This window comes from Stegostoma tigrinum, chromosome 3, assembly GCF_030684315.1.
Source record: "Stegostoma tigrinum isolate sSteTig4 chromosome 3, sSteTig4.hap1, whole genome shotgun sequence".
NCBI lineage: Eukaryota > Metazoa > Chordata > Chondrichthyes > Orectolobiformes > Stegostomatidae > Stegostoma > Stegostoma tigrinum.
In genome coordinates, this window is record NC_081356.1 from 105,312,330 (window position 1) to 105,338,374 (window position 26,045).

At 40.4% G+C, this 26,045-nt stretch overlaps 2 protein-coding genes across 6 annotated transcripts in view; one reads left to right on the forward strand and one right to left on the reverse strand.

Annotated features, from left to right (window-relative positions):
- The window catches only part of LOC125450997 (ankyrin repeat and death domain-containing protein 1A-like), a 100,166-nt gene that overhangs the window by 70,124 nt on the left and 3,997 nt on the right, over nt 1-26,045 (forward strand). The window lies entirely within an intron of this gene.
- Nucleotides 1-26,045, reverse strand: part of poc5 (POC5 centriolar protein homolog (Chlamydomonas)) — a 71,822-nt gene that overhangs the window by 2,585 nt on the left and 43,192 nt on the right. For all 5 annotated transcript variants that reach the window (XM_059644803.1, XM_048527582.2, XM_048527581.2 and 2 more), the window contains 3 exons: nt 20,218-20,348; nt 9,793-9,912; nt 8,444-8,614 (listed from right to left, as the gene is read on the reverse strand). In XM_059644803.1, the coding sequence (XP_059500786.1) occupies nt 8,444-8,614; nt 9,793-9,912; nt 20,218-20,348 (422 nt within the window). The remainder of the gene's footprint in view (nt 1-8,443; nt 8,615-9,792; nt 9,913-20,217; nt 20,349-26,045) is intronic.

A 26,045-nucleotide genomic window follows, 5' to 3' on the forward strand; every position in this document is an offset into this window, starting at 1 on the left:
ATTGAAGGTATACATTCTGTGTAATCTAGCTTATCTAACTAGAATGTAGTTTAACATTCTAGATTTGGGCTTGGTTTGAGAATTCAAAAAGGCTAAAATGAGATTCTGCACATCAACTTAAACCAAAAGACCAAAAAATTAAACTCTGCTTCCTTTTTGGAAAGAAAGCACGCAAGATAAATCAAGACTTAACGTCACCAAAATCTAATTTTACCAAAACTTCCAGATGTAGATACAAACCAGATCCTCGTTTAACAGATTGCCAACTTCTCAAGTTAAATCCTAAATGTGAAAAATATCTAGGTGGGTTACTGTAAGGAATAATGTTCAGACCCTGAGAAGCAGATTAAAGCTAGGCCCATGATAAGTCAAGAGGAGCAGCCAAGGCTTTAAAACAATATGTTCTTTGAGTCAAAAACAGATCAAAAACAATCTGAAACTTTGTAAACTGCAGAAAAGTCGAAAAACCTAACTTGAATGCAAGGTTCCCTGTTTTTAAGTTGAAGGTTACACAAAGCAAAAATATAGGTTAGAATACCTTCCTTTTTTTTAATGTATTTGTTTGAACAGAATGTTCATGGGATGTAGGATTTTGGCCTAGAGGGGACCAGTCTGCTTGCACCACTGCAGTCCTTGGAATGTTGGGATACACACAATGCTGATAGGAAGTACAATTTGTATTTTACTACATTCCTGACGTGTGCCTGTAGACAGTAGACAAGTATTAGGGAGACAGGAGATCATGACTATAGTTATAGTTGTTCACCATAGAATTCCTAATTTCTGACCTGCTCTTGTAACCATGGTGTTCATATTGTCAGTCCAGGTTAGTTTCTGGTCAAAGGTAATGCACAGGACAATGACAGTTAAAGATTCACAGTGCTTAAGTTGAAGGTTATGAATTTTACTCCCCACTTATTAGCTCAAACCTCGATGCTACTCTAGGTCTTGCAGGTGAACCTTGTACAATCAGCAGCAAGCAACCCCACTTCTCACCTTCTAAAGGTCATCGAAGAAGCTGAAGATGGTTAGGCTAGGACACCACCCTTGGGAATTTGCAGACTTCCTGCGGCTATGATGATTAACCTCCGATAACCACCTCCCTTTCCACGAGTGTATGATTCCAACCAGCAGAGTTCCCCTCTTCTTTCATTTTGTTAGGGCTCCTAGATGTTAAGAGCAGTCATTCTCATTTCACCTGTAGAGTTCAGCTCTTTTCCCCACATTTGGCTTGGCAGATGCATTATCTACTTCTGGCTGAAAGATTATTGCAAATATTTCAGCCTCATCTTCTGCACTGATGTGCTGGTCTCCACTATTATTGAGGATGGGTATATTTGAGGAGCCTCCAACTCTAGCATGACATTGGCAGGGACCATGTAATATGTAATGATAGGGGGTTTTAACTTTCCACAGAGACTTGGGCTGCCATAATGTTAAGGGGTTGGATGGGAAGTAATTTGTTAAGCACACAAGAAAAATTTTTTTCAGCATATGGATGAACCTACAAGAGCAGGAACAAAACAACCTTCTCTTAGCAGGGCAAGTGACAAAGGTGTCAGTGGGAGAGGACTTTGGGGCCAGTGATCATAATTCTATTAGTTTTAAAATAGTTACGGAAAAGGTTAGATCAGGTCTAAAAGTTCTAAATTGGAGGAAGGTAAATTTTGAGGCAGAAACTTTTGAAAGTTGATTGAGAGAGGCTATTATAGGGTAAAAGGGACAGTTGGAAAATAGGAGGCCTTCAAAAGCAAGAGCAAATCCGTTGGAGAGAGGAATACTGGATGACAGAAATTGAGGCTGTGGTCCAGAAAAAGGAGGGACATGGTAGGTATAGCAGCTGGAATCCCTCAAGGAGTATAAGGGCAGCAGGAATATACTCAAGAGGGAAATCAGGAGGGGGGGTGGGAAAAGGGCACGAGATAACTTTGGCAAATAGGGTTACAAAGGAGAATTCAAGAAGATTCTACAAATGCATTAATGGCAAGAGAGTAACTAAAGCAAGGATAGGGCCCCATAAAGATCAGCAAGGCTATCTATTTGTAGACCTGCAGGAGGTAAGTGTGATATCAAGTGGATATTTTGCATCAGTATTTATAGTGAAGAATAATATGGAAGCTAGAGAACTTTAAGAAATATTCAAAGTGTGCCTAGTACAGAGGTGGTGGTGCTGGATGTCTGAAAATGCATGAAGGTGGATAAATCCCCAGGGCATGATCAGGTGTATCCCAGAACTTTGTGGGAAGGTAGGGAAGTCATTACTGAGATATTTGTATAATCAATAGCCATAAGTAATGTGTCGGTAAAGTGGAGGGTGGCTAATGCAGTGCCATTATTTAAGAAAGGTGGTAAGGAAAAGTCAGGGAACTACAGACCAGAGAGCTTGGCATTAGGGGGTTCTGAAAAAACAGGATTTACAAGTATTTGGAAAAGAAAGGACTAATTAAGGATAAATAATATGGCTTTCTTCATGGGAAATCATGTCTCACTAATTTGATTGAGGTTTCTGAAGTGACAAATAAGATTGATGAAGGCAGAACAGTGGATGTCGTCTACATGGATTTTAGGAAGGCATTCAACAAGGTTCCACATGGTAGACTGGTTAACAAGATTAGATCACATGGAACCCAGGGAGAGCTAGCTATTTGGATACAAAATTGGCTTGAAGGCAAGAGACAGAGGGTGGTGATAGAGGGTTGTTTTTCAGGCTGGAAGCCTCTGAGCAGTAAAGTGACTCAAGGATCAGTGCTGGGTCCACTGCTTTTTGTCAGTTAAATGACAAAATGACTTGGATGCGATTATAGGAGGAACAGTTAGTAAGTTTGCAAATGACACCAAAATTGGTGGTGTAGTGGACAGTGCAGCAGCTAATCTCAGAATACAATGGGACTGTGATCGCTTGGGCTGAGGAGTGGGAGATGGAACTTGATTTATCTAAATGTGAGGTGTTGAATTTTAGTAAGGCAAACCAGGGCATGACTTATACATTAAAGATAGAGTCCTACCAAGCAAAGTGACCTTGGTTGCAGGTTCATAGTTCCTTGAATGTCGAGTCAAGGTAGACAGGGTAATGAAGAAGGTATTTAGCACATGTCTTTACTAGTCAGTACATTGAGTATAGGAATTGGGATGTCATGTTGTGGCTGCGCAGGACATTAGCTAGGCCACTTTTGGAATACTGCATTCAATTCTTGTCTCCTTGCTAATCGGAAAGATGCTGTGAAACTTGAAAAGGTTGCTGAAAAGATTTACAAGAATGTTGCTGGGGTTTCAGCTATAGGGAAAGACTGAATTTTTTCCCTGGAGCGGAGGCTGAGGGGTAACTTGAAAGAGCTTTATAAAAATCATGAGGGACACAGATAGGGCAAACAGCCAAGATCTTTTTCCCAGGGTAGGGTAGTCCAGTCCAAAACTAGACGGTATGGGTTAAAGGTGAGAGGGGTAAGATATAAAAAGGGACCCAAGGCATGAGATGCCAGAGGAAGTGTTGGAGGCTGGTACAATTACAACATTTGAAAGGCATGTAGTTGGTATATCAATAGGAAGGGTTTGGAGGGCTATGAGCAAATAGGACTAGATTACACGGAATGGACTGAAAGATCTTTTTCCGTGCTGTACAACTCTATGGGCAGTGCTGGTATTCAGCAAGAGGTTTACTTGCCAACTTTTGAACTTGTCCCATAAGACTGTAGACGTGAGTCAATGATGGCGTCCCAGAGCAACACCCTCCCTACTGTACACTGCTATGCTCACCACCTCTGGTGCGTTTGTCCTGATGGTTGGACAGTACATACCGTCATGGTGGTGTCTGTGACATCATCTGTAGGGTATGATTTCATGGTTACGATTGTTAGGTCATTGCTCAACTGGTGTATGCATAACTTTTGGCACATCCCCTAGACACTGGGAAAGAGGACTTTGAGGTTGACAAGGCTGTGCATGCGTTGGGTGCTTCAAGCGCCACATTCAGTACCAGGTGATCTATCTAGTTTCATTCCTGTCTTTAGATTTTGTTGCAGTTTGATAGGACATCTCAGAGTACATTTAAGAATCAAACATATTGCTCAGGGTCAGCATGGCATCACACTTCGACTACAGCTTGCAAGTCATTGGATATGCACTCACACCCAAGTAAATGGTCAGTGTTCCATCACACACCCAACTTGTACCTTTTATATAGTGAACGTTGTCTATAAGAGAGTTACTTGCTGCAATATTCCCAGCCTCTGACTGCTCTTAGAATCACAGTATTTATAATGGCTGGCTTAGTTCTGTTCCTGATCAATAGCAACCCTCAGGATGTTTAAGGGTCACCTTCATCTGCAACTCCAGATTTCTGCTTTTATTAATAAGGATGTAAGAGAGGTAATTGTGAGTAACAATTGAAAATTCAAGACTCTGTAACCATGTGATTATTAGATACAGCCAAAAACATACACTCTGATATAATCAGCTCAGTTCTGTATAAACTATGAAAGCCATCAATAAGTGGGCAGTTAGGTAGCTCTTTGCACGAACAAGATACCTGGGCAGCCATTGTCCAGGAACAGCTACAACCTAAAATAGATTTCCAAAATGTTCAAAAACCTTTCACCCCTCGAATCAAAATGAAATATCAAACTCATTAAATAATCAAGTATGTTGAACAAATACAGGGTCATTTTGTAGATTAGTTTCATCCAACAAAACATGCAATTGAGTTGATCCAGTAAATCTCAGCTGAAGTTCTGCAGGCAGTTAGCAAATCTGAATTCTGCATTTTAATACAATGAGAACCGATGAACATTGTAGGTTATAGCAGTTCCAGACCATGATCTCTGCAAAATCATTTATATTGCACAATCTTGCACATTGCTAGGTGTTTGCCAGCTCGAATATTGAGCTTTGTGATGCAAAGGCTAAATGGATAAAATAAACAAATTAAACACCTCAAATTAGATCACCCCTTAACCTTAGAATGGAACATAGATGAAGTTAGGACAACCCCTCTCGTAAGGACGACTCAAAGCCCTGGTGTAATTCTAGTATCTTTACACTGTATCCTTTCCAATGCCAATACCTCCTTTCTGAATCAGTAATTAAGATCAAATTCAGTATTCATTCTTTGATCTGACAATTAAAGCACTTCTTCACTTTTGAATTCAGCATCAGGGATGATGGGCAATACTCTTAAAATTTTTATCTACTTTTTAAATATTATACCTGTGCACTAGCTTTTTGAATTGTGTACATGGATAGTTAAACTTTTCTAAAAAGTGTCTAGTTTCTCACCATAAAGAAAGCATTCCAATTCGTCTCAGATCTACAGTAGACAATATCACATTTCACCACATTGAATTCATCTGGGGATAGTTTACGCACTTAGTCTACGCACAGTTTTATCATCTTGCACTCATCTGCATAACATTGCCCAAACATAGTGTCATCAAAATTCTTGTGTAGGTAGTTATCATCCAAGTCACTTTTGGGAAAATATCCACTGACAACTACTATCACTAAGCATTGCTACTGTCCTTTTTATACCATGACCTAGAACCATCCTCAAGTCTGTTGTGTGGCACTGTATGAAACACCTTGTGCAAGTTCATTTGTACCAACAGCAACACCCTATCTGTCCATAGTCTTTAAGCCACTTCCTGCTGATCTAACATGGCTAAGAACCACTAATACAGTTTTCCAGTTTTATTTTTCATTAAAGATTGCATACTTGTGAAAACAGTAGCAGAATGCTGCTAGCAAAAGAAAAATTGATGAAAAAAAGTCACCTCAAAATAAAACACAATTTAAGGAATGGTTTCTGAAGATGTTAAATTGTCATTACTATGATTTAAAAGCAAAATAGGGCAGATGCTGGAAATCTGAAAGAACAAAAAGTGTTAGAAACACAATAGATCTGGCAGCACTTGTGGAGAGAGAAAAAAGCAGAGTTAATGTTTAAAGTCAAACAGAACTTCTTTTCAGATTTTCTGAAGAAGCCATATTTGGCTCAAAATAGGAACATCGGTTTCTATCTCCATACATGCTACCAGATCAGCTTTTTCCATAACTTTCTGTTCGCATTACTAAACAAGTGCCACTTTTAAGTTAAAAACCAAACTCTTAAAAGTTGTCCTGTATCAATGACTTCCGAAGATACTGCTGATCCTTCCAGCTGCAAGTTACTTAATACACTTGCATTGAAAAGGATTAGAATCAGGGTGACAGAAAGGATTGAAGTGGCTGTGTTATGTTTAGAGCCTTAGTGCTGAGCTGTAGAAGATCCGTCTCTTTCTTCAGTTTCTACAGGTATAATTAATCAATCAGGGTGGCTCACAGTGCTGGGGACCCAGCTTCAACGCCAGTCTTGGGCAACGGTTTGTGTAGAGTTTGCATATTCTCCCTGTGTCTGTGTAAGTTCTCTCCAAGTGCTCCAGTTTCCTCCCACAGTCTAAAGACATGCAGATTAGGTGAATTGGCCAAGCTAAAATTACCCATGCTAAATTGTCCATAGTATCCAAGGAATGTGTAGGTTAGGTGGATTATCCACGGCAAATGCAGGACTACAAGGATAGAGTTGGGGGGCGGGGGGGGGGCGGGGGGTGGGGGGCGGTGAGAGATGAGTCTGGTCGGGATGCTCTTCAGTGTTGGTGTGGACTCATTGGGCTGAATGGCCTGTTTTCAGACTGTAGGAATTCTAAACAAGAATAGTTACAGTAGAGAAGGAGGTCATTCAGCCCATTGAGATCATGCCAACAGGGAGCAAGGAGAAAAAAGGTAAATAGTGGGTATTCTCCTAGAATCAGTTTTGAGGATACTGATTTTCTTGATCTATATCAATGGTCTAGAATTGTACATGGCACAATTTCAAAATCTGGAGATGACAAAAAAAAACGACCCAGGTTACTTTGAACTGCAAAGAGAATAGATAAAGACTTGAAAAGGAACAGGTGGGGTGTACAAACACTTGACAAGTAAAAATTTAACAGAGATGTATGAAATGATACATCTTGGTAGAGATAACAAATATAAAAGATACAATTCTAAAGCATATGCTGGAACAGAGCTGTAGAAGTGCTTAAACTATTACAGGTGGCAGGTCAGGTTGATAAGTGGTCATGAGGCTTGGGCATTACAGAGGCAGAAATAAAAGCAAGGAAGGTACGATGAAACCTTATTAAAATTCTGGTTTGGCTTGAACTGGAGCAGTATGGCCAATTTTGAGCATCACTCTTTAGGAAGGATGTGAAGACTTGTGAATTTTTTCTGAACCCTCTCCAATGACATACATGGATAGATTAGTGAAGCTATTCTCTTTAAAGAATGTTCAGAGGAGATTTGATAGGGATGTTCAGTCATGAAGAATCTAGGCTGTAGATAGAGAGAAACTGTTCCCAGGTGCATATATATCAAGAACAGGAGGATACAATTTTAATAACTGATAAAATTGGTAATTGGCAAAGAACCAGAAACAAAAAAGTGTGGAAAACATTTTTAATGCAGCAAGCAGTTATGATCTACGCTCCCCGAGAGTGTGGACAAGGTGGATTCAATTGACGATTTTGAAAGAGAAATTCGTTAATACCTGAAGAGTAAAAATCTACAAGTCTTCAGAGAAAGCTTAGACCATTGTGCTATTTACTATTAGAGGTTTTCTACATTCTATAATTGGTTCAGCACTGAAGGATCTTCAGGAGAGAAAAAAGGGTTAAACAGAGGTATAGCTCCAGTATATTGATACAAGTAAAAACTGTTATCAATGCCTCTAGAAATGAGAATGTGTAACCAATTTGCTCAGGTGTAAGGAAAGCTTATAGGATCCCGTGGTTTATAGAGGCACACAGCATAAAAGAAAGGAAGGAATGTTACACCTCTACAAATCACTGGCCAGATCACTTTTGGACTAGTGTGTTCAGCTCTGGACACGTCTTTTAAGGAAGGATGTTAAAGTTCTGGAGAGAGTGCAAAGATTTACTAGAATGATACCAGGAATGAGGGATTTTACATACAAGGAAAGATTAGAGAAATTGGGCTTAATCTTCTCTGTTCCAAGGAGAAGAGGCGATCTTATTGAGATGTTCAAAATCATGAGCCAGGAGTGAGATGAAGAGAAAGTTTTTCTTCCTCTTACTCAGAGTTGGTAGGATTTGGAATGTGCTGCCTGGCGAAATGGTAGAGGCAGATGCCATATGAGGTTTCAAAAGAGAGTTGAATACATATTTGAAAGATGATGAATTTAAAGGACTACAGAGAAGGGGCTAGAGAACAGGGCTGGCTGGATAGCTTTTCAGGGAGCTGGTACAGACACAAAGGGTTGAATGACGTTTTCCTGTATTGTAAATTCTACGATTACTGAAACTCGTCCACAGAACAAATCCGGAGGATTCATGGATATAAATAGCATTATTTCACTGCATCTGAAGCAATTACAGTTCAACCCAGTGTTTTATTGAAAAAAGGAAGTTACCTGTGTAACTGGATGATGTTTTTCTACACATACTGTAGTCATTGGTGGTGCCACTCCCTGGCATGATCCAAATTTAACTCCTTTCAGGAACGGGTCAGATCGCCCTGTTAAACGTGCCACTATGGTTTTTCCAGCGTTTTGCTGTATCGATGTCACACACTTAGTCGTGGGCTAAACAGGATGAGAAAATTGGTTTTATAATAAAAAAGTTGCACATCATTTTTATTTAAAACAATGAACATACCAAAAATGACAGGCAAGTACGGCCAGTGAAGCAAAGCCTGTACTTCTCTCCCCTCCGATTTCTAAATTTTATTCCACCCTTCCAGCTATTAAAACTCCTGCTATAGCCAGTTTCAAGGATGTTCTTCAAATTCCTTTGGTACCTTGTGCTTGTGCTGGAAGACAATGATACAGGAGACATTTTGACACAACCTATGAATTGGCTAAAATTCATATATGAGCCTAGATGGTGAACACAGTCAGGCTATTTGATGCAAGAGCAAATAATTAAAGCTTGATCTTTACCAGAGAGAGTGAATCTTGCTAAAAGGAGCAAGAGGACAGTGATTTAGCAATCTGTCCATATCCTTAGTGCAAATACCCAAATTAACTACTGTCTTTCAGGGAAGGCAATTACCATCTTACCTGGACTGGCCTACATGTGACTCCAGACCCACAGCATTTGGTTGGCTCTTAACTGCCCTCTGGGGAAGTAGGGATGGGAAATAAATCTTAGCCAAGCCAGTGATGATTCATTCCACGAATGAATAAGAAACAAATGCCTGGCCTGAGTTCATTAACTTTCCTGAGTCTATGAATACAGTTTGTACTCGTGTCCATGCAGCAGTGCAACTTCTGTCTGTGTCAAAAACATTTCCGATCTCGTATCTGTTTTAATTAACAAGGTTAATGAAGTAACAAACAAAAGGCAACTGAGCAGGAACCAGACATGAAACTTTGTATACAAAACTAGTGTGCAGGACAACATACATTTAGCTAGGTCTATAGATCAAAACTGTAAACAGATATTGCAATGGCCTCTCTCAAATGTAGGTTGAGCAAATTCAAATGCATTGTCCGATTCACTGATCAATTTATATATAAACTGCTAAATGGTTTCTCAGTCTCAAAGTATAGTCGAACATCTTAAGATATAGGTGCATAAATCTAACACTGGCAACAGTGTGAAATGGATAAATTAGTAGTCTTTTTAAAAATGAAATCATGGTTAAGAAATTAGGACAGAGTGCAAAATGGGCTTGTGATTTGACCCTTGAATTTTTGGTTTTGGTTTGGCTTAAAGGAAAATGGATATACTATGAACTCAAATAGTCTTGAATTATTACCAGCTTCTGAGTGGCTTGGAATCCTGACGCTGAAGATGACATAGCAACAGTAACTGGTTGAATACTTGGCTCCCCAGGTCTGGTTTGATCAACATTTGTAGAACCAAAATGTAAAGCAACCTAAGTAGAAATGATCAAAATAGTTTAAAAACTTGCAGCAAGCAAGTTAGGTTTCAGCTGCATGCAATCTTCTGCATAATGTTTAACTTTATATACTTATTGACTAGTATAGAAAATGTTCTAAATGTGTTTACCAAAGCATAGTTGAAAATAAACTGCCAAAAGGAGGAATTATGAAGAAACATAAAATCTGATCAGAAAAATGTTTTGGTCAAGTTCGAGGGAAACACAGAAGTGAGAGGCCTGGACTGCCAAAGGCATCGTTACCCATCTGTAGAAATCTAAGGGACATGCACAAAAAGCAATTCCAGGAAAAAGGAGGAATGAGGGGATGAAATCTTAGGGGTTAAAATTGGGTTCTATGAATTGATAATGTAATGACAGGATGGTAAACTGGGGCAGTTGGAGGATAAGGAACTTGTGGAGGTTGGTGAGAATAGCAAAAACGAGTGACAGTGAGACAGAAAACAGATTTTCTGGATGAGCTGAATGGTTGAGGTAAAAACATCATAAGCATTTGCAAGGATGAAGAAACGGACAATTTTAGAGATGGAACCTAGTAGCATTTGGGACTCAGCTATGACATGAATAGGATGTTGCTCGTATTCCCAATCAAGTTCTACCTGAGAAAGTGAGGTAGGAGATGAATCTGTGATGAGGCCAAAGACAAAATCTTTATTCTTTCAACCCTCAACTGAATAAAATCAAAGTTCACTTGATGAAAAACGCCAGCAATGCAGCAGTAAAAAGCACATGGTACAAAGGCAGAGTGGGGATTGCTGACTTGCATGGATACATGGGTGTGTGACTGGAGATAAGACGATGGAGGATAAATAGTTAGGAGAGATTCCAAGGACAATTGAAGGGAAGACGAAATGAGCAAGCAGTTGGAGATGTTGCATTGGTAGATGTATTATGAAGAAAGGGCAATTCAACTAAGCTAGACAAGGGTGGTGAATTTTTGGGGTAGGTCAGTGTGATTGATAAAAGTCAAATCTACAGAAGACACAACAGTGAGCATCATGGAAAAGGTATCAGAAGATAGCATTGGTGACTTTAAGCCACTTCAGTTCTGTGCCAGGATTTTTATTATACAGCAAATCTGCTTAATGGTAGGTGTCTTCGCCAAGGATGGGGATTTTAAAAACTAGGAGGCATATTTTTAACATGAGAGGTCACAGAGGGACAGAGATTTATAAAAGACAAAAAGGAGCAATTTTTTAAAAAAAAAACGAAAGAGAGAGGGTGGTTTGTATGCGGAATGAACTTTTTAAAGTGGTGGTGGGTGTGGGGACACTTATCCAAGTACACGAATAGGGAAGGTTTGGATATGGGCCAGGAGCAGACTGCAGGGAATAATTTAGTTTGGGATTATGTTCAGCATGGCCTGGTTAGACCAAAGTGTCCACTTCCATGCCGTATGACTGTTCGACTCAGAATTTTCAATTTGAATCTCTCTGTTGACGCTGTTGTGGAGTTTAAAATTTCAACATTAAAAACTGGATGTAGATAAGGGTGAGAAATATAGTAGGAATAAAGAAAATTCAGCCTTACCGAGGAAAACACTTGCATATTTTAGTTTTTCTTTTCAAAAAAAATTTACAACAGTTAGTGCAGTTATAAGGAGGATCAATCATATCAGGAGTATAAATTGAAAATACAAGCCAATTAACTGTGACATTCAACATGTTGACAAGAGGACAGAATACTTTTAATTGTCTCTGCTACAGTGACCTTTAGTGACAAAAAGGTGCAATTAAAGCGGAGATGTATTCAAGCAAATATTGAAGAGTAAAAATGAAGATTAGGAAGTATAGCAGCACGAGCAAAAAAAAAAGACAAAAGCTCAAATTTCCTTTAATCGGTATGGGAAAAGGTTGATCAAAAGCTGAAGCCACCCAGGACCAAAAAGACCACCTTATAGTCAAAAAATGACAATAGAAGGCAGATGAGAGTACTGGCAGTTGGCAAATAAGAATTCTTATTCTTTAAAAATTAATGGGACTAGGAGATTTGCTTAGTTGATAGGGCAAAAAAAAAGCGTTGTGCCTAATAACGGCAAATTTTTCAAAAGGAAGAAAGAGTGGCAAATATTCTATCCCATTCAGATCACACTGGAAAATGCAGGTCAGTTGGCTTTGTCTCAGAGGTTTGGCTAGGGGCCCTGAAATTTCTCCATATTATTTCCACCTGGTTTCAACTGCCAGCCTGAGACTGTGTCAAATGGATTGAGCAAGTACCTTTGCAAAAGTTTTGAGCCTCTTGAAGCATTCATTGAGACGAGGCCAGCATTTGATTTTTTTGCTACTTGTCATAAGATACAAGAGCACAATTTGACCATTTGGCCCATCTACTCAGTTATTTGATCATGGCTGATGTTGTTCAGCACCATCCTCCTGCCTTCTCTCCCGACATTTGCTCCCCTTACAAACCAAGAACACTCAATGACTTTGCCATGGAAGGCTGTTAAGGCAATGAGTTCCACAGATCCAGTTTTGAGGAAGAGTCACCAGATGGGAAACATTAACTTAGTTTTCTCCCTCGCAGATGCTGAGCTTTTCCAGCAACTTTGTTTTTGTTCCTGATTTACAGCATCTGCAGTTCTTTTGTCCGGCTGAAGAAATTCCGCATCTCAGTTCGACAGTCACCCTTCACCGAGGCTGCGCCCTCAAGTCCTCGCCCCTGATGAGTGGAAACATCATCGCCACATCTATTCTGTCCAGGGCTCTCAGTATTCTGTACGTTTCAATGGCATTCTCCCTAATCCTTCCAAATTTCAAGGCCTTAACCACTCATCATATGATCATACAGTCTCAACATTGACCCCTTCAGAACTCCAGTACTCATCAGCTACCAGCCTGAAAGAGACCTCTTTATCTCTACTGTCAGTCATCTGCTAGTTAGCCAGGCTTCTATCCATGGTAGAACCTTGCCCCTAATACCACAGGCTCTTATCTTATTTAGCAGCCTCCTGCGGGGTACCTTGTCAAAGGGCTTCTGGAAATCCAAACGGTTCACGTTAACTGTCTCTCCTTTGTCTAATTTCCTTGTTACTTCAAACAATTCTAACAGATGGACTTGATCATGGATTGGGGGTGGGGGGCTGGGTGGCATCCGCTTTGGAGGTTCAATGTGGAATTGATAGACCGAATAGTCTGGTTCCACACAGTAGGGATTCTATGAATAGTCAATGTGATGTCACAACAGTGTGAATAGTGAGCTGCCTCAACACAGCATTAAGTTACTGCAGAGGGACCAGGAATATTTGAGCAAAAGGCACTTTTTTTTTTCCTGAACACAGGTTATATTTTCTTTTTGCAGCCCAATTTTCCCTTGATAGTGTCTACACTTCCTGAAGTATGGCTTCAATAATATTGGAATTCCTTACTCCTTGCCCAAATGCTCTTGATGAGACAAGATAAATAATATCCTCTCAGCAAATTATAGTGCTGAACAGAAAGTCTTCGAAGATTTGAGTGAAAAGCTGTAAATGTGAGAAACCCAGAACATTTACCATACTTTCCCAATTCTGCAACTGGCAACTAGCAGAATGAAGAACTTGTTTAAAAACAAGTATGCCATGTGGCATAATAAGTCATTTGAAATGTTAACAAGTGACACTCCTGGATCACAAATAATATTTATGGAACACTAGTTTTTCTCCATTATAGAAAGCAGACACTAGTCATACAAATCACTAAGTCTGCTCCGCAATACGTATTTTTTCTATAATTACAACCCAAAATGAGAACACGTACTTAGGGAATGGCCAAACAAAGCAAGTTATTTTAACAAAGTATCATTTTTAAAATGCATCTCAAAAAGACCACACCGTAGTGGTACTTTTAACCTCCAAATCAAACATTGCTAAATATGTCACAGATGGTTTTCAGGGTGTACCAAGTTGGTTTCTCACATTCAGCAGCAAGGCCTGCTCAAATTAGTCGGTCTTCTATGTACCATATCTGGTAAGAGAACACCATCCACATTTGAACAGAACAGGTTACTTACAACATAGGGGAGGTGATGACCTAATGGTATTATCACTAGACTGTATTTCCCGGAGATCCAGGTCATGCCCCAGGGTCCTTGGTTTAAATCCTGCACAGCAGATGGTAGAATTTGAATTCAATAGAAATTTGGAATTAAGAGCCTGAAGATGACCATGTAACCTCTGCCGATTGTCAGGAAATGCCCATCTGCTTCACTAATGCCCTTTAAAGGAAGGAAATCTGTCCTTACCTGGTCTGGCGTACGCACAAGCCCAAACCCACAGCAATGTGTCTGACTCTTAACTGCCCTCTGGGTAATTAATTCTGGTCTATCCAGTGACACCCACGCTCTGTGGATGAGTGAACATGTAAAAAAAAAAATTGCTGAATGAAAATAACATGCTCAAATCAGTTTTTTGAGAAACAAAGGACAACTTCCAAATTGTGGGTATTAAATTATATACTACAAATCAGATTTAGAAAACCAGGAAGTTCATTTCTTATTGTTTTATGAATGAAAGCTTTACACAGAATTGATAGCACAGAGCCTGGCCATTCAGTCCAACCTGTCCCTGCCAGCATTTATGCTTCAAAAGTCAGGACTGCCTTCACTGGTGTTCAGATGAATTGAGGGTCAGAGGGCGGTAGATTCAGGGAGAATGTTCCCAATGGTGGTTATGTCCAGACCCAAGAGTCACAGTCTGGGGATTCGGGGTGGGGTGAAGAGACATATCCTCACTCAAAGAGTGGTGAACCTGCGGAATTCATTACCACAGGAAATAGTTGATGCCAAAACATGGAATGTATTCAAGAGGTGACTAGATATAGCACTTTGGGCAAATGGGATCAAAGGTTACGGGGCGAAAGCAGGATTAGGCTACCGAGTTGGACGATCAGCCATGACTGTGATGAATGGTGGAGCCTCCTTGAGGGCCAAATGGCCTCATCTGGCTCCTCTCTTCTAGGTCTCCTTTCCGCTGTAACCATATTAACATAAACGCCCCTTTCACTCATGTGCTGATCTGGCTCCTGCTAAAGTGCAATTTATCTCAGTCTCCTCACGGCAGTGCCTTACAAGTTCTTAAGGCAATAATATTATTTTCCAGCACTGTTTTTATTATGCTTGATACAGTTGTGCAGTTCAGCTCCTGAACAACACTGACCAACACTGGCCCCCAAGCAATCAAATTTGGAGGGCTTGAAAATTAAGGCACTGAAGACTGAAAGAGACTGATGGCATTTTTCTTGTATATGGTTAACAGTCTGGTACTTGGCAGGTACAAGTTATTAGCAAATAGCATTCAGTCTATCAGATAGCATGGAATGCTTTCCACACCCCCCCCCGACCCCTTTCATACAATGGGCCAACATCCCCAATTACACGAACAACCAGTTGAAATGCAAGAGGCAGTTGAGTGTCAAATTGCTGTGGGTCTGGAATTACATATGGGCCAGATCAGATAAGGATAGCATGGCTTCCTTCCCCAATGGACATAGGTGAACCAAGTACACTTTCAAGACAACAAAGTGTGGAGCTGGATGAACACAGCAGGCCAAGCAGCATCTCAGGAGCACAAAAGCTGACGTTTCGGGCCAAGACCTTTAATCAGAGAGGGGGATGGGGAAGAGGGAACTGGAATAAATAGGGAGAGGGGGGGAGGCGGACCGAAGATGGAGAGAAAAGATGATAGGTAGAGAGGAGAGTATAGGTGGAGAGGTAGGGAGGGATATGTCAGTCCAGAGAAGACGGACAGGTCAAGGAGGCGGGATGAGGTGGTAGGTAGGAAATGGAGGTGCGGCTTGAGGTGGGAGGAAGGGATGGGTGAGAGGAAGAACAGGTTAGGGAAGCGGAGACAGGCTGGGCTGGTTTTGGGATGCAGTGGGGGGGGAGGGGACGAGCTGGGCTGGTTTTGTGATGCAGTGGGGAGAGGGGAAGAACTGGGCTGGTTTTGGGATGCAGTGATGGAAGGGGAGATTTTGAAGCTGGTGAAGCCCACATTGATACCATTGGGCTGCAGGGTTCCCAAGGGGAATATGAGTTGCTGTTCTTGCAACCTTCGGGTGGCATCATTGTGGCACTGCAGGAGGCCCATGATGGACAAGTCATCTGAGGATGGGAGGGGGAGTTAAAATGGCTCGTGACCACGAGGTGCAGTTGTTTGTTGCGAACTGAGCGGAGGTGTTCTGCAAAGCGGTCCCCAAGCCTCTGCTTGGTTTCCCCAATGTAGAGGAAGCCACACCGGGTACAATGGATATGATATACCACATTGCCAGATCCATTGCACACGGTGTGGCTTCCTCTACATTGGGGAAACCAAGCGGAGGCTTGGGGACCGCTTTGCAGAACACCTCTGCTCTGTTTGCAAAAAACAACTGCACCTCCCAGTCGTGAACCATTTTAACTCCCCCTCCCATTCCTCAGACAACAAGTCCGTCATGGGCCTCCTGCAGTGCCACAATGATGCCACCTGAAGGTCGCAAGAACAGCAACTCATATTCCACTTGGGAACCCTGCAGCCCAATGGTATCAATGTGGACTTCACCAGCTTCAAAATCTCCCCTTCCACCACTGCATCCCAACACCAGCCCAGCTCATCCCCTCCCCCCAGTGCATCCCAAAACCAGCCCAGCCTGTCTCCGCTTCCCGAACCTGTTCTTCATCTCACCCATCCTCTCCTCCCACCTCAAGCCGCACCTCCATTTCCTACCTACCACCTCATCCCGCCTCCTTGACCTGTCTGTCTTCCCTGGACTGACCTATCCCCTCCCTACCTCCTCACCTATACTCTCCTCTCCATCTTGCTTCTCCTCTATCCATCTTCGGTCCGCCTCCCTCTCTCTCCCTATTTATTCCAGTTCCCTCACCCCATCTCCCTCTCTGATGAAGGGTCTAGGCCTGAAATGTCAGCTTTTGTGCTCCTGAGATGCTGCTTGGCCTGCTGTGTTCATCCAGCTCCACACTTTGTTATCTTGGATTCTGCAGCATCTGCAGTTCCCATTATCTCTGATACACTTTCAAGATCCTTTGATAGTTTGTCACTCTTCCTCAGGCTAACTTCAAACTCCTGATTTCAGTTAAACAAATTTTAGTTCTAGCAGGTGCCACGGGATTTGAGTAAGTGCCTCCAGAGGATTAGCATGGGTCCCTGGGTTACTCAGTGACACTCCATTAGACAATCATATTCATTTTACCTGGTTGACTGAGCAACATTCCTGTGCAAACTTCATGATGATCTATGCTGCAGCTTTCTGGATTTAGGTGAATTAAACAGCCTGGCGGATACTGTATGGTCCATAATGAGTAACCAGAAACCGTGCAGGTGAATAAATCCCTCGATTGTTTCATAAAAACAATCAAGACTGCTTTCCTGCCCATCCAAAAAGCTGATCACTATAAGATGTATCACTGGAAGTTTGAAAGATCACCTCTGTATAGTGTACATTTCTTCCATAGTTTTTGTGGTACTATAGCTCAATTTCCATTGGCAAAGGGTTTCAAAATTTAGCCTAATGCCTCTAAGAAGAGTTATCGACAAAGTTGATACAAAGATCTAATCTCAGCACAGCTGTGTACTGAAAGACAGGACAGCCACATGAGCAACTCCAGGCTTTTTCCATTTGCAGCATCTGGGGCTAGGGCAGAATACTCACCTCAGGTCTTTTACCTTTAAACATAGGGTCACTTGTTCCCAAAAGCCAAGTCATTGCCATTGTTTTCTCTATAGCCAAGACTACAATCGCAGACATTGAAACTTCTAATGATCCCTTTAAATATTTAAAAGGGTTAAGTGAAAACTGTTTTGGTGCAAAAGTGTTTATTGACAACAGTAGTGGGCAGATCAACAACTTATTGGTTAGGTCACTGGACTAACTTCAATTACTTCAGCTGGCAAAGAAGCAATGCTCTGAAAGCTTGTGATTTCAAATCAACCTGTTGGACTATAACTTCATGTCACGTGACTTCAGACTTTGGCACCTCCACATAACCTTGTGTCTAATTGAAGTTATTTGCCCAAAATATTTATTCAGTTTCTCTCCATAGATGCTGCCAGACCTGAACATTTCCAGCATTTTGTTGTTGTTTTGTTGCAGAATTTTATTTATAAAAGCAACTTCAGCAATTTATCACAGGACTCCGATGTTATTCCCACCAAGAATCCTTTGCCTTTTTCATTTGGTTGCACATGGAGGCTAACCAACCAGACTGTCTATAAAGAAGTATGGTAAAAGGATGAAGGATGAAGGAAGAAGGGGCAAAAAGTAATGGAAAGATTAACAAGTGCTAATAACAATTTTTAAAGTTTTTGAAAATCTTGAGCCATATATCCTTAAATATTGATGCAGTGTTTTGATTGGAATTTTAATAATTTATTGCTTTGAACTATTGCCACAACTATTGCTGCAAGTTGACATAAACAAAATTAAAATATTCATTTGTCTTACTACACTGCCACCAATTCTGCATCTAAAACCAAAGTTTCAAAAAAGAAGCAAAGGACATGTTGGTTCCTGAAAAATTTAAAACATACCAAGTAGTTCAATAGGACAAAATTAGAGTAACAAATTAATCAAACTTTACCTTTTGGAAATAATATTAGTACACACAAGGTCTAGCTTAAGTGCCAAGAACTGCTGTGTGCTGCTTTCATCATGGAAGGGACTGAGAGGGCATAAACATGATCCCAGTGCTTCAGAGAACTGTTACAGTATGGGGAACAACTTAGCTTCAGCAATCCAGGAGATTTCAAATTAATTCAAGTTTTAGATTTCGTGCATGAAATTTTATAAATGCCAACTTCATTGGCTGAGATGCTAATTTCTTGCCAATAGTTTGCATAAAACTGAGCACTGCACACATTTTTTTGAACAGTTGCAAATTTTTACAAACCTAATATTGCAGATCAGAAATAAAACACACATTTTTACTAATCTAAATTTGTACACACGCCTCATTCAATCGACTGGACTATCATTAATTCTGGTGATAGAAGCTTTAGAACTCAGCTGGGAAGAGTCAAATCACACAGAATCCAGGAATGGAAATAAAAGCAAGAAGCAAGCCAATTCATCTAAGATGCAGTAGCACAGGTAAAAAGGGTCTTCAGTTTATATTTGTGACTAGAATATTTAACGAGCCCTTTATCTGATGACCAAACTCAAAAATAAAGACTTTCAAATATTCAGCAGGTTTCAACTTGGCGTTCTTTGTTTCAGTGGAATTAATCCCAATAGCTGAAGTGCAAAAAAAGATGTATTCTTAAGAGATTCAAAATTTATTTGCTTTCCTTTGAAATGCAAGCCTGGTTCAAAACATGGACAAAAACAGCTGAACTCTAGAGGAAGACAGAGTGACTAATCTCAACATCAAGGCCACATTTGATCAAATAGGGCACCAAGGTAACCCAGCAAAACTTGAGTCATTGCACATTGGGGGAAAGCTTCACTGCTTAAGAGTCACTCCCAACGTAAGGAGAGATAGAAGTGGCTATTGGAGGAGAGTCACTTCAATGCCAGGACGTCACTCCATACTGGTAATAGCATCATCATTGCTGAATACCCCACAATCAACATCTCAGGGTTCCCTTTCAGAAACCAAACTAATTAGCTATACAAATACTGTGGACGCAAGAGCAGTTCAGAGACTAGGAATCCTGCAGCAAGTAATTACCTTCCTGATTGCCAAAGCCTGCCCACCATCAAGACACAAGTGATTGAACACCCTCCAGTTGCCTGAATAAGTGCAGCTCCAATAATACTACAGTATCCAGTACAAGGTAGCCCATTTGATGATGCCAAATTCTCAAACATTCATTATCCCAGTGACATGCAGTAGCAACACTATGGACCATCCACAAATATGCTGCAGAAATTCACTAAGAATTTTAGGGAGCACCTTCCAAATCCGTGACCACTACTGTAGAGAGAAAAAGGCAGCAAATATATGGGAACTAACCACCTGCAAATTTCCACTCAAGCTACTCATCATTCTGACTTGTAGTGCTCTTCATTCACTGTTGCTGCGTCAAAATTCTAGAACTCCCTTTAACAGTATTGTGGGTGTATCTACAGCAAATGAACTACAAAGGCTCAAGGTAGCAATTCACCACCGCCTTCAATAACAATTATGGATGGACAATAAATGCTGGACCAGCCAACGCCTGAAACTAAGTAGCACTGCGGAAAACAAAATCTTGCTGCGCCATTCACTGCAACTATAACGCCATCCTCTCAAACACTCAGTGACACACATTGCTGCTCTTTGAAAAACTAAGAACAATCCTGACATTTAAATCAAGTCCAGTTTATTGCTTACCATTCGATCAGATTCGAAAGGAATTGAAGGATCCAAAGTTGTAGAAATAGGAGCAACCAAACCTCCATCTGCTTGGGGTGCAGAATCAAAGCAGTGATTCGGATCTTCTCTTCTGTGTTCAGAGTCGGACTCTGATTTTGGAAGGAAATACATAATTAGAATTTGACAAAGCAACAAAAGCTCTTAAAAATTTTTCAATTTACACGGCAGAAAATTGTAAGAGCGTTTAGGCAGGGCAGAATTAGTATGTACAAAATGTGTGGTGGGACTCTAGTGAAATTAAGTGCTAACTAGTTAATCCACAATGGCTAATGTTATTAAAGATTGTTTTAACAGCAATATCCTCTTTCTTTCCCTATCCAGATTATTTAGTATTAAATCTTCAATATTGCTAGAAAGTGAAAGTAGTGTAAATTTACAGTAGCGTTTTGTTAGTGCAGACTCCATGTTTCAAAGGCCCTCTTTTGTATTATTCTATGATTCCCTAATCAACAGCGTTAATTAGAACTTTAAAGGAAATCTTAAAGTCAGGAAATGTTGAAACCACAAATGACCATTAATATGGTGATCAGGGAAAAAGTGCTTAGTGTAATATTACATTCTTACTGCTTGGTATTAAGGAGGACCACAACAGCTGCTACTGTTGATGCTCACACCAGAATACAAGTAATAACAGAAGGTCATATGGTCCCTTGAACCAGTTCCACTATACTCTAACATAACTAATCTTCAACAACTGTTCCCCCACCCAATCTTTATTTCTCAATTCTCTTCAGTCCAAACATCTATGGAGTTCCACTATGGCGTTACTGACCAGATGACCACCCATAACTCTAGACAAGAATATTTCAAAAGAGTCACAAGTCAAGTAAAGAAAATTTTTAATCCTGCATGAGGTCCTGCACTATTCAGCCATGGGAAACAATCTCTCAGTACCTGGCCTGTCAAGCCTTTAATAATTTCATATATTTCAATCTTCAAAAATAGTAATCAAAATACAAATTGCATTGAAATGTCCCATAACATTTTTTAAAATCATTCATGGAATGTGGGCATCATGAATCTAAATAAGACTGAGCCAAGATATTTGGGTAGCCAGTCGAAATCTTGGTCAGAAACAAGTTTTAAGGTGCATCTATATTGTGAAAAGGAAGATAGACAGGCATAAGGGGTTAGGATGGGAATTCCAGAATTTAGGGTTAAGGCAGCTAAAGATACTGCAACCAACTGTAGTGAAAAGCTTGGTTCATCCTCCATTAGCTACCTGTGAGAAGAATGGAGTTGGTGTCTGGAAAGAAGCACTTTAGGCAAGGATTGAAGAAAATGGTTTCCGTCTTCCCAATACTCAATTGACAGAAATTTCTTATCCTGTACTGAATGTCATACAAATTCTTACAATTCAAATGGTGGAAGAAAAGTGATGGTGACAGAGTTGGCATTATCATAAAAACTGTTTCCATAATGGCAAACTTGAAACAGGGAAGGCCAGATCCTGAGGGATACCATGAGTAAGTGCAGTTGCAGGAAGGGAAACCAATGTAGGTGAATCACTGATAAGCCAGGCTAAAAAAAGTAAACAGAGTGCCACCTAGTGGGAGAAGAACTGTTTGTAGGCCATGACAGATGCAGAGAGCGCGAATATGCCAGTTGACAGAAAAGGGAATACAAAAATATTCTACCAGTAAATAAAAAGTGGATCTATTAGATTGATGGGGATGGTATAAATACTCAAAGGCCTTGGGCAAGGTGTATACTTGGTATCATGATTAAACAAGGAGGATAATGCTGGCAAGAGAGATCATGGGTGCTTGAAAATTATTTGAAAGAGTGTATTGGAAATGCTAGTTTCTTAGAGAAGATATTTCACCCAGTCCAGATGGCTTGCGTCCAGGTTGCTAAAGGAAATGGGAATGGAGATAATATTTACTCCAATTTTCCCCAAAATAGAAGAGGCCTGAGGTCTGGAGATTGGCAAATGTGACATCCTCATTCAAAAGAAGAATCAGGATATTCTTGGTAACTACAGGCTGACTGGCTTAATAATAGTGAAAATATTAGAATGTGCATTGCCATGGCTCACCAAGACTCCTTGAATAGTACCTTAGAAACCCACAAGGGCAAGGGCTACAGGTACATGAGAACACTACCACCTGCAATGTTCTGGCATTGCATCACCATTCCTCCAGCGATACTTGATGGAAATCCCTTCCCAATAGCAATGTGGAATACTTACACCTCTTGGGTTGAGGCAATTCAGAAACAAGCTACCACTACCTTCTCCAGGATAATGAGCAATGGCAATTAATGCTAGCCTAGCCAGTGATGCTCGCATTATAAAAGAATTCGAGTGGCCAACACATTGTAAACTCAAACACAGACTGAATTCAATAAAGTGCAAAAGAATAAGCCAGACATTAAAATCACAGGATCATAACTGTTACGGCGTAGAAGGAAACCATTAGACCCATTTTGTGCCTGCACTAGTTCTATTACCTAGAGCCAGTCTCTTCCCCATTTCTTTCCAAATAATCATCCAGTGCTCTCAATTATCTTAATTGTACCTACCTTCATCATATTGCCAGGCAGCACATTCCATACCCTACTTGCCCTGAAAAAAAATTCTTCACATTATTGCTGTTTCATTTGCACATTACTAAATCAATGCCGCTTGTTCTTTATTCTTGTATGAGTGGGAGCTGTTTCTCCTTATCTACTCTATTCAGCCCACTTACAATTTTGAAAACCTTAATTAAATCTTTTCAAGAGACCCAACATCTTCAAACTTTCCTCTTAACTGGAATTTTTAATTCCTGGAACCATTCTCAAACACCATTTCACTCTTCTACATTCCCGTTGTTCTTACAATGTGACACACACAACTGTAAACAATGGTCCAGCTGAGCTCTAACAAGTGTCTGAATCAAATTCAAGATCACCTCTCTGCTGGTTTTCTTTTTCCCTATTAATAAATCAGAGAACACGAAACTATAATTAATTGCTGTCCCCACCTGTCCTGCTATCTTATGATCTCTGCACGTATACACGTAGCTCCGTCTCCTCCTGCACTGTTTTGTATTGTCCTTCAATGTTCTTCTGACCAAATCAGATTTTCAGAAAAGTTTGTTTAGACTTTCAGAATGATTACAAATTCTCACTGATTTAAGGCCTGATAAAAATTTCCTTTGCAAGGCAACACTCATATTTAAATAGTAATCAAGAAATTATGAAGCAGTGTTAGACACACCAGATCACCTGAATTTTGAAAATTTAAGAACAATGCCACAGCATAGTAATTTCTTCAAGGAGTATGTAGAGTTCAATGAGAAAAATAAATTCAATTCCTAATGACTCATTTCATTAAGATGAGCACATAGTGAAGAACTCCGATGTAACAAATTTTGGTCAAATTGAGCACCTGGAAGATCTTGTCGTTGCTGAATTTGAAGTCCTGGGGCTGAAAAGAAAACTTGATACCCCCATTTGCTGATCCAATGATTTTCATAGAGAAACCAGTGTACAGATTTCAAAGCAAGGACAATTTTGGGTTTAGTAATGGTGCATACCATAGTGGAATAGCATGACAGCAAATGTGTACAAGCTCAGACATGAAGAACAAGGAAGTGAAAGAAGTTGAGGTATGGCAATCAGCATTAGAAAAACCTATCGCTAGGGACATTATTGATGGTATAAAGGTTAAAGATCTGGCAGGCAGAGAAATGCACAAGCAGTTTCCCAGAATTTTACACCATCGTATGAATACACTTGCTCTATAACTATAAAATCAACCCATGATTGAAATCCGAGGGTATATGCTGAAAATGCAGTGTTCTCTTTCATCAGTAAAAGTGTCGTGCAGATGATTTCTAACTGAATCCACTCAATACAAAAAAAACAATTATCTTCAAGTTTCTAAACTAAATGCAAACGTTTATTAAATCCATCAACTATTCCACTTCAGTAGTAGAGATCAAAACTATACGGTGGGAGTTTTTCATAGAGCTGCAGTATTTTAAGCAAATGAAATGTAGGATACGCCTCCTGTTTAACCATAGTTTTATCTTCAGAATTGAGTCGAGTCAGAACTGAGTCAGTTTTAAAAACAAATCTTGTATTGCAGAATTTCACTAGCAGTAGCTGCAGTTATTCCCACAATTCACTGAAAATACAACTTATAATAATCTCTATTAATATAGGTTTAGCCATCAACCTCCAAATTAACATCAAATTTAATAATCATTCTCCACATTCTAAACCAATCCATTGATAAATCCAGTAGTTAATTAAAACAAATAAGAACAAGGAGCTGGGAGCAAGAGTAGGCAATAAGCCCCTGAAGCCTGCCCCGTCATTTAATAGGATCATTGCTGATCTCATCTTGGCCTTGACTCGACCTTCATCCCTGCTCCCGATAACCCTTTAAAAGGATCTGATTTAACTGATTACTTAAGATTTATCTCTTCAAATTTATGCAGTGTTCCTGCATCCAACACTGAGATAGTGAATTCACAGATTAACGACACTCTGTAAAGCAAGTCTGCATCATCTTTAGTTTTAAGGTGAGAGGAGGCAGATTTAAAAGAGTAACCTTGTTCTAGGAGCAAATTATTGCAGATGCTGGAATCTGAACTGAAAACAAAAATGCTAAAGATTGTAGCAGGTCAGAGAGCAAAGGACAGAAAGCTAGCTAATGTTGAGTCCAGATGACTTTTCAGAACTGAAGTGTGGAGGGAGCAGCATTTATGCAATAGTTGGCGGGGGGAAGAAGAGAGAGAAGCAGGAAAGAAAGGATGCTGATAATTCAGATTATGTGATCGGAATGTGAGAAAGGCAGAACAACGGTGTGACTAACTGCCAAACTGGAGAGATGACAGTCCCACTGGGGTAGGAGGAGGGGAGAGAAACGTAACAAGCAATTTGCATCATCATTAGCCACAGGAGGGGTCCTGGAGGTTGGTGAATGTCGTGCCCTTGTTCAAGGAGGGCTGCAAAGAAAAACCATGGGATTTATAGACCAATAAGCCTAACATCTGAGCTCGGTAAGTTACTTAAGAACATCCTGAGGGATGAGACATACATACATTTGGAAAGACACGGCTTGATTAGGAGTAGTCAGCATAGCTTTGTGCATGGGAGATCATGCCTAAACAAATTTGTTAGAGTTCTTTGATAAAGTGACCAGGGAGGTTGACGAGGGTAGGGAAGTAGATGTAGTCAATATGAATTTCAGTAAGGCCTTTGATAAGGTTCCACACAGTAGGTTGATCTGGAAGGTTAGATCATATGGAATCCAGGGCAAGCTGGCAAACTGGATACACAATTGAATTGATGGTAGGAAGCAGTGAATAATTGTGGAAGGATGCTTGTTGGATTGGTGGCCTGTGACTAGTGGCGTGCCTCAGGGATCGGTGCTGGGCCCATTGCTGTTAGCTATATCAATGATTTGGATAAGAAAGTACAAGATATGATTAGTAATTTTGCAGATGACACTACAATAGGCAGTATTGTGGGCAGGGATAATAGGAGCTGCTGATGCTGCAGAATCTGAGATAACATGGTGTGAGGCTGGATGAACACAGCAGGCCAAGCAGCAGAGGAGCAGGAAAGCTTGACATTTTGGGTTGGGACCCTTCTTCAGTACTGTGGGCAGCGAGGAAGGTTATTATAAATTGCAGCAGGATCTTGATCAACTAGGGAAGTAAGCCAAAAATTGGCAAATGGAGTTTAATATAGTTATGTTAATATAGAGAATTGTGAGGTGTTGCATTTTGGAAAGTCAAATCAAGGTAGGAGTTTCATGGTGAATGGTAGGGCCTTAACAAGTGTGCTGG